Source organism: Netta rufina (assembly GCF_964035555.1).
Source record: "Netta rufina genome assembly, chromosome: 8".
Taxonomy (NCBI): domain Eukaryota; kingdom Metazoa; phylum Chordata; class Aves; order Anseriformes; family Anatidae; genus Netta; species Netta rufina.
Genome location: NC_140131.1, coordinates 30,728,122 through 30,741,975, shown reverse-complemented (window position 1 = coordinate 30,741,975; position 13,854 = coordinate 30,728,122). Strand labels below are relative to the sequence as shown.

Below are 13,854 nucleotides of genomic sequence, written 5' to 3'. Positions count from 1 at the left end.
TCTTACAAATAGGAATATGCCATGAAATCAACAGTTACATTCTACTCCATTAAGTCCTACGGGTTCTATATGTGAATTAAGATGTGTAACATTAGATAGCACAGTTTGAAAATATCGACCTTTTGAAGAATTTGAGATTGAACACTGTTAGATATGAAAAATACCAACCATTTTTTTCTGTTCTCGCTGCCAAAGTTCCTTGATATCTTTCCTTTGTCTATCCAACTCATTTTTTCTTCCCAGAAGGGGCTAGATAGGAAATATTAGAGAAATATGTCAAGACTTACAGATTGCAAGTTTGTACTTTCAAATAAGCCATGATGTTGCAAAACCTTTTACAAACCCAAACAGTATTTGTCAGTTTCTGTAAGCTTACCTGCACAAATTTGTTAGACTGGAGAGCAGCAGCTGTTTGTTGCCAGAGCTGATTGTTCTCAATATCATTTTGAAAAGCATTAAGAAATATTGATTGGAATGGCATATAATCCTAAAATTATACAAAAGAACAAAACATAAGTGTTCTAGGTAAGGTAGAGCCAATGTTCTAAGTGTCAGTATAATCAAACTCAATTTTCAATTCTGTTTAATACAATATTAATGTGTGTGTGGAAGTCAGTTAGGGATGAATACTGAAAGTGGGATTTCTCAGCTATCTTTCATTTTTACTCAAAAAACTTGGGAAGGCAGGTCTGCAAGTCCAAATTACACAACATACAAGACGTTAGAAAGAAAAAAAAAAACAACACTGAATACCATAAGGCTACTCTGTATTTTCAACAAAAAATTATTTATCCAAATTTCCATAGAGAATGGGAAGAGATAAAATGTAACAGATCTTTTATAGTGAGTTGCAGTATAAATCAATTCTGTATCAACTTAAAAATATATTCTTCATTGTCCACAAAGTTTCATTTTTTCTCAAGTCATCTAATGCATATTTAAGACTTAAAAAGAGCTCTTAAGTCATACTCACCTGGGGTCCGACAACAGCTTTAGCAGTTTCAGCCATTTTTGCTAGGTTTTTAGCACACTCCACTTCTGTTAAGAAAATAAATCACATAATTAACTGTTTGTGATAATTATACCACCTCCAAATGCTTTTTACATTCTTCCTCTAACAGATAGGCTACAGAGGGGACCACCTTCACTTCGTTACAAACCTTTAATTATAGGAAATGGGTGTTAGTCTGTCCACTTCAGTGGAACAGCTACTAATTTAGAAATCACATTATTGACAGTCTGCAGCACAGGGGCCTGACAACAGATTTAATTCTATCATGACAATGCTGATTAAATGCCAGAAAAAAAAAAAAACACTCACCCAAGCTAAGCTTTTTTTCTACCCACGCGACTACATCCTTGGTATATTTTGACCATGCTTTAGCATATGACAGAGCTGATTCAATTCCACTGTCATTCCTTAGAAGCATGTTATCAACCTCCTCTGCTCGAAGATGTCCTGAAAATAAAGCATCAAACACGAAGAAGTGAATTTTAGACACGACCACACACTGAGAGCAAAGCCAGTATTAGCCAACTGTGAATACTTAAGCAGCTCTCATCTTGAGGTGTTCTTTAATGCTAGTTGACTCTAAACAGGACTGACAGAGGTTTTAGAACAAATTAACAGGTCATAGTATTTTATGTGGACTAGTCATACGGCCAGCATAGTTTTCTTAAAGAAATCAACCCCCAAAAAAACCTAATCAATGACATACAGAAGTGCTTTGGGTCTTGTTTTTTCCTTCTCCCGAAAAGCAACCCCGGGTGGTTACTCATAGAAGTGCAAAACCTCTGCAAAAGCAAATTATTTACACTGAAATTTTACTGGCAAAAAGTGACCAAACAACTTATTTAGAAGATGAGAACATATATATAGAATTGTATTTAATAAATATTGAAGGAATGACCTACCTTGAATATCATCCCTTTCATGCAGTGAACCCCCAGACTCCACAGACAGATTTTCAAAAGACTGGTGTATAGGAAAGAGATCAAGTTAGGGAAGGTAAGTTCTCACTAGCGCTGATAGTCCAAAAAATTAAACTTCAAAACTTTAAACTTTTAAACTTAAAGTTCAAAAACTCCCTTTTTTTTTCCCCCCTCCGCAAAGGAAAGACCTATGCTGTAACTCCCTCTCATCTAATATAGGATCTAAGCTCCCATAGCCATCAACTGAGACATAACAAATAGCAGGGAATCATATCTTTAATCCAACAATCCTGAAAGGATGCAATGAAAAAAAAAAAAAAAAACCAAAAAACATTGCTTAACATTCAGGGGGTCTAGAGGGGAAGACATATGAGGAGCAGCTGAGGTCCCTTGGTTTGTCCAGCCCCTATCAGAGCAGGCTGAGGGGAGGCCTAATGGCGGCCTGCAGCTCCCTCACGAGGGAAGCGGAGGGGCAGGCGCTGGGCTCTGCTTTCTGGGGACAGCAACAGGACCCAAGGGGACAGCATGGAGCTGGGACAGGGGAGGGTCAGGCTGGGTGTTAGGGAAACGTTCTTCATTGAGGGGGTGGTCAGACACTGGGACAGGCTCCCCAGGGAAGTGGTAAGAGCACCAAGCCTGCTGGAGTCCAAGAGGCAGCTGGACAACGCTCTCAGACATACGGCTCGATTTTTGGGTGGTTCTGTGTTTGAGCCAGGAGTTGGACTTGATGCTCCTTGTGGGTCCCTTCCAACTCAGGATATTCTATGATTTGCTACCCATCTTTTAGGAAGGATTTCATCCACACCTGATGTGTGGATGAAATATCCATACATGTAACAGACACCATTGTACAAGCCCTAAGAATCCTGGATTTCTTCCATAGGAGAATAAAGCCATGATTTCACCTAAATTACTTGCAGGTGTGCAGTGTAGGCGCAACAGCTGACTGCTAACACTTTCTAACGAAGCACCGATACGCAGTACTACCTGACAGAATTTAATCCAACAATAAGTAAACAGAATTTAGCTTAGCATAAGATTTCATCCCTTTGTCCTCATGCTGCATCTCTTTTAATTGTTGAAGTCCTACAAATACATTTATAGGACTGTGCTGCAAACCAGGCCAATTAAAATTACTCTAGACAACTCAGAAGTAGAGAGCAGGCAAACACAAGGAAATAGCTGCAAAATAGCCTTAAGCTTCACAATAAGAACTTGTTTCCATTTTAGATTTTGGTGTTGTTTTATCATCAGACAAAGCTAAAATGGAGCATGGCAGCAATGATGCAAGTAGGGGTTTTTGCATTTTTTTTTTTTAATGTAAATGAGAACTGATCATAAATCAGAAAAATCCCTGATCACTGTTCACTTCACAGCAAAAAACTTAGCTTTTAAAGTGGGATACAAATGTTAGGTTAGAATAAACAAGAAATAGAAAAAAAAATAAAAAAAACAACCACATCTTATACTAATTCAGTAAGTACTTACAGGTTCTGGTCCTAAAAAATTACTTCCCATTCTATAAAACCTAAATCATTTTAGCCCTGAGAATGGTTCAGTCTTCTCCAGTAACTCAGGCACACAGCCTGGTTAGGGCAGCTATTTAATGCTCAGTTGTCCATCCAAATTCACCCCACTACGAATATGCAATACCACGTTGTAAAGGCAAGCACATCGACTGCCATTGATGCTCTGCTACTTCTCTTTATACACTACTTTGTCAGAACTCAACCTACTACCAAAAAGACAGTGAGTGACTCATCCCAGCAAGCCTGCCCCCCCCATAAACCCAAACTTGCTGACTTGTACATAGATTTTATTTTAAACTGAACTTCAACCAAGCCTGTATTTCCATTGCCCAAGAATTCTCAATCTGTCAGAGGCAAAACTCCGCAAACAGCACACTGACATTTTATTCAACTCTTACTGTGCTTTCAGACCTACACAGTGTCCAATAGCATTCAAATAGCTTGTTCAGCAATGAAAGGTCACACATACCCATCTCGCTTCTCCCAATATATTCTAAAGCTCTTGTGTTTTTAATTAAGAAATATCTTTGTTTCTACCTTGTACTTCTGGTTGTACTACAAGGACTAAAATGAGAATAATTACACTTGCTAAGAGGGGGTATACATATCACTTAACTTCAGCCTTCAAGCCGAATGCCTGAACTGAAGAATGTAAGCACCCCCGTAGTCTAGAGAAGCAAGACCAACCCCCTCAACTCTGAAGCCTTGGAGCAATCCTGAATAGCTTAGCAAAGAAGGCCCTTAACTTAAGAGGCAATTAAAAGCTTTCTCTTAAATTAACCTTCAAACTGTTTATATGTTAATTTCTATCAAAATGCTATGCTCTAATCTTTTTAAGATAGAGCTAGCTGCTATGTTTAACCAGTGAACGTACAGATCTGAAGGAATGAAAAGTCAATACAGCTACTTAAATATTTTGCACTTAGCTCCTCCTAACACATCTACTAGTTGGCCTCCAAATTACTTTCTAAATTGCAAAACAAAGTGAAATGCATCATCTGTTAAAAATGTGTCTGAATGCAATGCATATTTTATTTAACAGATTTAAGTAACAGATTTCCAACAAATTGAACCGTATTATTCTACCTGCTCCAAAATTTAAATTTATTCTTTTCCACATTAGAGAAAACAAATGACACTACAAAAAGGGGACTTCAAATACAAGCTGGTGACTTCTGGAGCAGCTAGACTAGAATTTCTTCTTCATTTCACTAAACTGTATTTTTTCCTCGGCTTCTACCTACCCCACACTTAGAAGCATAATGTAAAAATATATTCCCAAGAAATGAAGCCATAACAGGATTAAAAGCCAACAGATTCATCACCTTCCTTCTGCTGGTTAATTGACTATCTGAAACAGCACTTGTTCAAATAATTTCATCTACGTTACTTGAGATGCTGGCTTCTATGCTATTTCATATTTTTCTCATCAACCTAACCCTCTTTTTGCTGGAACCAGTCTTCTGAGTAGCTTCATTCCTTTCCATGTCCTTTGGGAAGACTAGCTTTGTAGCAGCTACAGATTTAGAAGAATGTCTATGATTGTCCATCTTATTCTCATGTGTTAACAAGCAGTGTAAATTTCAGAATCACAGAATCTCTAGGTTGGAAGAGACCTCAAGATCATCGAGTCCAACCTCTGACCTAACGCTAACAGTCCCCACTAAACCATATCCCTAAGCTCTACGTCTAAACATCTTTTAAAGACTTCCAGGGATGGTGACTCCACCACTTCCCTGGGCAGCCTGTTCCAGTGTCTAACAACCCTTTCGGTAAAGAAGTTCTTCCTAACATCCAACCTAAAACTCCCCTGGCGCAACTTAAGCCCATTCCCCCTCGTCCTGTCACCAGGCACGTGGGAGAACAGACCAACCCCCATCTTGCTACAGCCTCCTTTAAGGTATCTGTAAAGAGCAATAAGGTCACCCCTGAGCCTCCTTTTCTCCAGGCTGAACAAGCCCAGCTCCCTCAGCCGCTCCTCGTAGGACTTGTTCTCCAGGCCCCTCACCAGCTTCGTCACCCTTCTCTGGACTCGCTCAAGCACCTCGATGTCCTTCTTGTAGCGAGAGGCCCAAAACTGAACACAGTACTCGAGGTGCGGCACACCTCATAATTTAAAAAGATTATTTAATGTATTTAAATAATAAATTAAAATTTATTAAATAATTTATTACATAAATATTAAATAAATTAAAATTTATTTAAATAATAAATTAAATTTAAATAAATTAATTTATCTAATTTAAAAAGATTATTTCTCAACCATAACTGTACAGCATTGTTATGATCAAGCCTGTATGAAGGAATGCTATGTTTTAAGTACATATCAGTAAAACCTAAAAAAAACAAACTTTTTTAAACCTTGTTACAACTTTGCTTGGCATACACATTTTCATTACATTAATCTGAACTGATTTACCTGCAAGTCTGATTTGACATAAACAAAAATTCAGAGCTGCACATGGTACTGAGCATTTTTTAAATCTCACCTTCAGAGTGTTTAAAAGGAGTTTTAAACTGCTACCCCAGTTGAATCATCACTGTCATTGAGAACAGAGAACATGTATGAGTACTTGAAACCCTAAATACTTTTTTTTTCCATGGGTTTAATCTTATTTTAACACTCAGAAGACTTCAAGCAGCCTGGACCCATGATGCACAGAGTTTCAGTGGAAATTAAAATTTCCTTTAAAAAATATGATTTCACACTCTGAGAACGTTTAGCCTACCTGACTTCTCCGAGATACAGGAAGTCCCAGTGACGAGCCATTGTCTACATCTCCCATAAGGAAGTCTGAAACACTACCAGAAAAACAAAGAGCTGTGTTACTTCATTAATTCTCCTACGTGATTTCAGATCACTGAACAAAAATTCAGATCATCTCTCTAATACTCTTTAAAAGTTCTGCAGAAAGATTTTCGGAAGTAGTTTTGAATTCCCTGCAATTTCTATACCATGTCCTACCATTTCTATACCATCTATTTCCATCATGGCTTCCCTCGTTAAGAAAAACACAAACATCAAAACAAAGCAGAAAAAGCATTCTGAATACGGTCAATTTAAATTAATTTATCAGCCAGTATTTGGTTGTAAGAAAACAGAAGGCTTTTTATGTTGTTGTTGTTCAAATCTTACTTTGATTCAGCTGCACTGAGCTCTTTACAACTCTTAGATTCCAACTTACACGTTTCCAAAGGTAAATGCCAATGTTTCAATGGAAGCAAATATTTCACTGAAGAGTTCTCTCTTGTTTTCTTCATTAACTTCTTTGAAGTTCACCGCTTATGAAAAAGATGAAAACCAAAGGGTGAGAGGTGGGGTCAAGAAAGTTCACTGTGCCTGAAGACAAGTTAATACAGTTTCCTATAGAACAGGCAGTATTATACTTCTTAACAATTTCAAAAACACATTAAAAAATTCTAAGGACTTGAAAGGAAAGAAATGACTGCCTTCCAGATGCTTCCCACAATGTAAACAGATTACCCTTACTTCCTATATCTTCCCACTTAAGCAGCAGCTTTGTGCAGGAATACGATGGTAATGTTGGTGGAATAGGTGAATAGTAAGCGTCAAATCAAATCACAGCAGTGACACTGTCAAAAAAGAGCTCACAAAAACAGAAACAAAGTATTTGAACAATTGCTTCTCCCTTTCTGGTTAGATACTTCAGAATATGAGCAGCAGTTTGAGTGTCTCCCCTCTATCTGCATGCAATCCTGTGTTCACCCAGAACATGGGGTTTCTGTTTTGAAAAACAGAAAGCTACCAAAAAGTAGCATCAAATGCAAAATGCTTCAGTTTTTAGCTTCATAGTCTGACAAAACCCCTGCAGCCTGTTAAAAGTGTGGAAGAAGCAAGGCATAGCTATCATTGTTTCGAAATAGGAAAGGAACATTTTTGGACAAACCAGATGATTTGAACTGGTAACCAAGAAGATTAGTTAGGCAGGCAACACTAACCCTTTAACAGGCTTCCATGACAAACTGGAATAAACTGGAATAACATGGAGACAAATTGATTCATTCAAAATGAATCAAAAATGATTCATTCAGAGTTTCTATTAATGCAACTGCCAGACAAGGGAGAGGACAGAGAAAGGAGAAGACAAAAACCACAGCGTTTTTTTTTATCTAGTTTCCAACCCAACTCCTAAATCATTGGTGACTGGATTTTTTTTTTTTTTTTTGTACAAAAGTCAAACATACCCCTTTGAGCCAAAGATGAGCCCTTTCGATGGAAGTCAGTTTTACACGGGGAGCCGTGACAATCCCACATTAGTATTTTTAAATGCTTGATTTTATTTAAGCAATGCAATATACTTCATCAACTACATGCCTAAATTACTATAAATTATATACTGTTTCAGAAATACTGCAGTGACACATACCGTTATTCACCCCTTTTCATCACTTCTATTGTGATTTTATTAATTCCTTTTTGCAAGATCTGTGACTATTAACCCTCCTTACATCTTAAGTAGTAATATGGAAATAATCAACTGCGATGACTTCTAAAAGTAGCAAAAATTAAATCACTTTATACCATTATCCATTCTATGCACATTTTCTTAAATTAATGTAACAGACTTTAATCTTTAAAAGCATTCAAGCTTCCTGCCAGGTGCCTAAACCCTAATGGGTAACAAACAAAGAAAGTACAGTAATCTGCTCCCCCCATAAAAACTTTTCCTTTCACAAAGGAAATCTAAACTAGTAAATTAACACAATTGAATCCATTCCTTTTTACACAGCACACCAACAGGCCTGACCAACATTTCTATAACAAATATTTCTGGACAAAGCTATTACATAAAATATGTATTCTTCTTGTGGGCTATTTCCACAATTACTTGCAGACCTGGAAAAATGTGTTGTAATAAGCCTACAGCAATAAAAAAACACCACATATTACAAAAATGTTAACAGTCTCTGTAGCCACAGTTCCCTGCTAAATTAAGGTTTCTCCCACCTCTTAATTCTTCTGGTACATTACATTAAAAGAACTCTGGCAGCTTTGTTTGAAATGAGACTCAAAACACCACAGTTTTTAACAACTTTCTAAATACCAGAGGATTTTTTTTTTATATATGTATTTTTAAAATTCAGGTTAGTGGCAAGTCTCAGCTTTCCTGAGATAACACTGACTATAAATCTAAACTTTGCATTCCAAATCAGTAAGCAACAATGGTTATTATGAGATCAATTGATTAACAGCCACTAATGACTGGAAAAATCATTTGAGTGCCAGCATGACACGCAAACTGTTTCAAAGTTAAAAGGAACTTACAAAAGCTGACTGTATGTTCAAAGCACTTACCACTGAAATATTCAGATATCCATTAGCTGTAGTCTTCAGAGAAAGAGCTGTTCTTTCTCTTTGCTAACAAGACAATACAGAAAATCTCTCCCTAAAGAAATGCCGTCTGTTTCGCTCTGCCTTTCTTTTCCAGGAAGAGTTTTATTAAGCTTTACGTATTACATACCAGAGAAATCATTTCTTTGCAGGTTCTCTAACAAACTAAACAAATCTCAAAAATTTTCAGTTACTACTTCTCCTCCACAGGAAAAAAAATAAAATATATATATATATATAGATAAAAAAAAAAAAAAGGTTAGCCCAATCTCCAATTCAGCTAGATACAAACAGCTTTCTTCTAGCTTATAACCGCTGGAATGCTGATGTACTTAACATCAACTTTAAACCATGCACGCTCTTTCCCCAGGACATCCTGACTGCACACAATAGCTACTGACAACAATGAACTATAGTAATATTTCCATGTCTGGAAGTGACAGCTATCTATCTATAGTTGTACACGTTTCAAAGTGAGAATGCAATGTAGCAGTGCTTTTAAGTTAGACTTCAGATTGCACATGACAGGCTTTTAAAAAAATTATATGGTAGCAATACATTAAGATCTAGAAGCTTGTACCTGAACTGCAAATCTGGCTTGCAAGAAAATGTATCTTTACTTCCAATGCTAGCAGAACCATCTTCAAACTGAAGTGGGCTCAGTATCCTCATGAAAATGCTGCTAAACACTGCAGAGTTTCTATTTCTGGGTCACGCTCTCTAAAGCTTTCTGAACCAAGCATAGAAGAGGCTGGGGAACCAGCAATTGCTGTGGAACTTCAGGAAGCTGCAATCCCAAGAGCTGGACTGAGGATACTTGAGCAAAGTTTGAGACTCTGCAGAAGAGGCTGTCAAGCGTCAAGACTGAAGTGCGACCAAGGTCTTCAAAAGATGAAGCTGAGACAGCTCACAGTAGCTACACAGCACACAAGCTCCTGCGTTGCTCTCTCATCCCCTGCCAGTCCGGTGAGGCCAGAACAGCCCAGGAACCCAGGGGATATGCTGGAAACCGCAGCAGTTTGCTCGCTTCCTCCTTCCCCCTCCCAGAGACATGTGCAGGACTGGATGCAGCAAAGCTGCCTTGCCAGCTACGTGCAGAGCCCAGGCAAGTATGAAGTAGAGGCTGCAGGTTTTTCTCTTTGCTGATTGATTTTCTCACACCTGATAGGCTGAGACAGCAACACCACCACCCACTTCCTCGGACAGAATACAACTTCAACACATGCCTCACCAGCTGACTTTTAAGCAGCAAGCCAGAACCAACTGTCTGATTCATTGGACCCGAGTATCCCTGCAACCCATTTTCTTTCCTTAAACTCCCAACAATGCTTTCAAGAACCTTTCAGAATTGTTTCAAAACCAAAAAACACCACTTAAACAAGAAAACAGACAAAACTAGAATACAGATGCCCCCCTCAGATGAAAAGTATTTAATGCTTCTTGTTATTTCCTGTCATCACACCCCAGTTCCACTTTGAGTTCTCTGTGCCATAAAATTTCACCCACCTGTACCTACTACTAGGTTTGACAACCTTCCCATTAGCTTACTTCTAGCACTTAGAAGTTTGAGGAACCATTTCCCACACGCTCCATAATAAGTTTTGCTTTGAATTTACACCACAGATACACCAAATTGAAATGATTTCACCCTGCTAGAGGTGTTTAACTTTGACACAGAGCTCTTATAAGAAACATATCTAAACCAGGAATTCCTAAGTGCAATTTTCAGCTTCACCAGGAATCCCTTTTCATTCTAAGGATTCAATCAAGTCAAGAAACGCAATTTAGTGCGAAACAACATTGCAGCCTTAAATTTAGCATGTGATCATGAGAACCATGCACTTTGTGCTGTCTGTGGCTGACAACAATTTAAGGACACCGAATAGGAAAATAACTACAAGTGTGACGGTGTGCCAGACTGGGAAGTGACTTCCATAAACAGGAGTTTGAATCAGTTCCAAGTAAGAAGCTTCAGTAAGTCTCAATTCTTCCAGATCGAGTGAGGTGTCATTTAAAAGACACTCTTCATAAAGCACACAGGCAAGTATGCATGAGGAGTACAGTCCAAGCATAGAGGCACAGTGAACCACGTCATGTCCAAGTTGTATCACCTGAACATTCCTTGGGCCTGACAGGATTCATCACAGAGTACGGAGGAAATTAGTGGCTGTTACAGCTGGACCTATCTCAACAATTTACCAAAGGTCTTGAGATTCTGAGGATGTCCCTGCTGACCCAGGAAACTACAGACCTGTTAGTTCTACCTCAGTCACTGGAAAATTTATGGAGAAGATTATTCTGTGTGCTACTGAAATGCATTTAAATCACTAAGCTGTTATCAGGCATAGTCAACATGGGTTAAGGAGGGCAAATCCTGCCTTCTTAATTTGATATCACAGAATCACAGAATTTTCTAGGTTGGAAGAGACCTCAAGGTCATCGAGTCCAACCTCCAACCTAACGCTAACAGTCCCCACTAAACCATATCCCTAAGCTCTACATCTAAACGTCTTTTGAAGACTTCCAGGGATGGTGACTCCACCACTTCCCTGGGCAGCCTGTTCCAGTGCCTCACAACCCTTTCAGTGAAGAAGTTCTTCCTAACATCTAACCTGAAACTCCCCTGGCTCAACTTAAGCCCATTCCCCCTCGTCCTGTCACCAGGCACGTGGGAGAACAGGCCAACCCCCACCTCGCTACAGCCTCCCTTGAGGTACCTAAAAAGAGCGATAAGGTCACCCCTGAGCCTCCTCTTCTCCAGGCTGAACAAGCCCAGCTCCCTCAGCCGCTCCTCGTAGGACTTGTTCTCCAGGCCCCTCACCAGCTTCGTCGCCCTTCTCTGCACCCGCTCAAGCACCTCCATGTCCTTCTTGTAGCGAGGGGCCCAAAACTGAACACAGTACTCGAGGTGCGGCCTCACCAGAGCTGAGTACAGGGGGACAATCACCTCCCTAGCCCTGCTGGTCACACTGTTCCTGATACAAGCCAGGATGCCGTTGGCCTTCTTGGCCACCTGAGCACACTGCTGGCTCATATTCAGCCGACTATCCACCATCACTCCCAGGTCCTTCTCTGCCTGGCAGCTCTCCAACCATTCCTCTCCCAGCCTGTAGCTCTGCTTGGGGTTATTGCGCCCCAGGTGCAGGACCCGGCACTTGGCCTTGTTAAACTTCATGCAGTTGACCTCAGCCCATCGGTGCAGCCTATCCAGATCCTCCTGCAGAGCTTTCCTACCCTCCAGATCCTCCTGCAGAGCTTTCCTACCCTCAAGCAGATCGACACACGCACCTAACTTGGTGTCATCTGCGAACTTACTGAGTAAGTTCATACCATTCTAGAACAAGGTCACCTGCTTGGTGGATGAAGGGAAGGCAGGTGATGTGGTCTTTCCGACTTCAGTAAGGCCTTTGGTACTGTCCCTCACAGCATCCTTCTGGATGAATTGTTCAACTGTGAGATGAACAGGAGGGCATGTCCTATGAGGGGAGGCAGAGTACACTTTGTTGTCTGGTCTGAAGAGGAGGAGTCAGAGGTGTGACCTCATTTCTCTCTACAGCTCCTGAGGCAGGGGAGCCCAAAGGGAGGTGCTGGCCTCTTGGCCTCTGCTCCCTGGGAACTGATGACAGGACATGAGGGACAGCACAAAGTTGTGCCACAGGAGGTTCAGGTTGAGCACAAGGAATAATTTCTTTACCGTAAGGGTGGTTGAACACTGGAATAGGCTTCTTAGAAAGGTGGTTGATGTGGCACACCTGTCAGTGTCAAGAGCCATTTGGACAGTGCCCTCAATAGTACGCTTTAACTTTGGTTAGCCTTGTATTGGTCAGGCAGCTGGACTTGATGACTTTTGTGGGTTCCTTCCAACTGAACTATTCTATTCAATTAAAGGTGTAACTTGAGAGAACAAGGCTGTTTGTTTTTTTTTTTTTCCCCTCCACATTTCCCTGCAGCCCCAGTGTAGAATGGTGGAGTCTGACATGATCTGTTCTGCCAAACATCACTCTGTAACAAGATCAAAGTAACATGCTACATAGTTAGTTTCTCCTTCAACCTGTCCAAAAGAGAAAGTATTAGGTATTAAAAACATATCACAAGCCAGATTTCCAACTCTTCCCCCAGTCGCTGTCTATAAAGTTACTCTAACTGATTTCATTAAGAACAAAGGCAATTTGTTAAAATAACCATACATCCCTGTCTAAAGTTCCAAATACAACCTAGGACTGAAAACCTGGCATTCTGCAGATTTACAGAGATCTTTCAAGAACCTAAAACAGTTAAGTTAATAGACGTTAAGCTTCTATTTCTGAAAAGGAAAAAAAATAATCACGTGTAAATCCCAAGTTGCTGCTGTTTCATCGCCTCCTATATAAACAACATTAGAAATTTTCTGTGGCAGGTTAAGCTTCCCAGTCATAAATTTGACTACAGAGTGCTTCCACGTCTTTTTATAGTTCTGTCTTCCAGTGACGAGAAGCAGATGATTCAGATGAACTTATTCCATAAAGTCACATTAACACAGCCTGGGAAGACAGAGGAAAAAGGATACTATTTCTATCCTACCGAGTCCTCTCATTCTTGTAGCTTCCTGTTTATCCAGAAGTTACATTACTTCTAGTGAAATAACCACAGATGAAAACCTGTGAATCCTTGTATTACTGACAGGCCACTGTAAGCAAACTCAAGGTCTGATATGACCACTATTCACTGCAACATGGGATATTTTTACTTGAACTTCCTCACTTCCAGCAGCAGTTTACTTCAGTTTGAACAGACACTGAGTAACACAATGCTCACACAAAAACCAGCTGTGAGAACCAAGCAGGTGCTGAGGAGAGGGACAAGTTGCCCTCACGTTTAGTACAGATGATGCTGCGGGGGGACACAGGCCTTTTCCATACAACCAAGGTTCTGCTGTTCTCTGAGAAGACTGAAGGAACAATCTGAACAAGCTGAAGTCCTGTAACTTCCCATTTCTATCTCCAGACATAACGAATACTCTAAGTGACTGAGCAACCAGTAGTAAGTGATACTAAAGTCTTC

General features: G+C 39.9%; 1 protein-coding gene across 3 annotated transcripts in view; it reads right to left on the bottom strand.

Annotated features, from left to right (window-relative positions):
* ARHGAP29 (Rho GTPase activating protein 29) overlaps positions 1–13,854 on the bottom strand; it is a 57,912-nt gene that overhangs the window by 13,864 nt on the left and 30,194 nt on the right. For all 3 annotated transcript variants that reach the window (XM_084291425.1, XM_084291427.1, XM_084291426.1), the window contains exons 4-10: positions 6,647–6,743; positions 6,191–6,263; positions 1,915–1,975; positions 1,322–1,459; positions 974–1,038; positions 377–487; positions 169–249 (exon numbers count right to left, since the gene is read on the bottom strand). In XM_084291425.1, the coding sequence (XP_084147551.1) occupies positions 169–249; positions 377–487; positions 974–1,038; positions 1,322–1,459; positions 1,915–1,975; positions 6,191–6,263; positions 6,647–6,743 (626 nt within the window). The remainder of the gene's footprint in view (positions 1–168; positions 250–376; positions 488–973; positions 1,039–1,321; positions 1,460–1,914; positions 1,976–6,190; positions 6,264–6,646; positions 6,744–13,854) is intronic.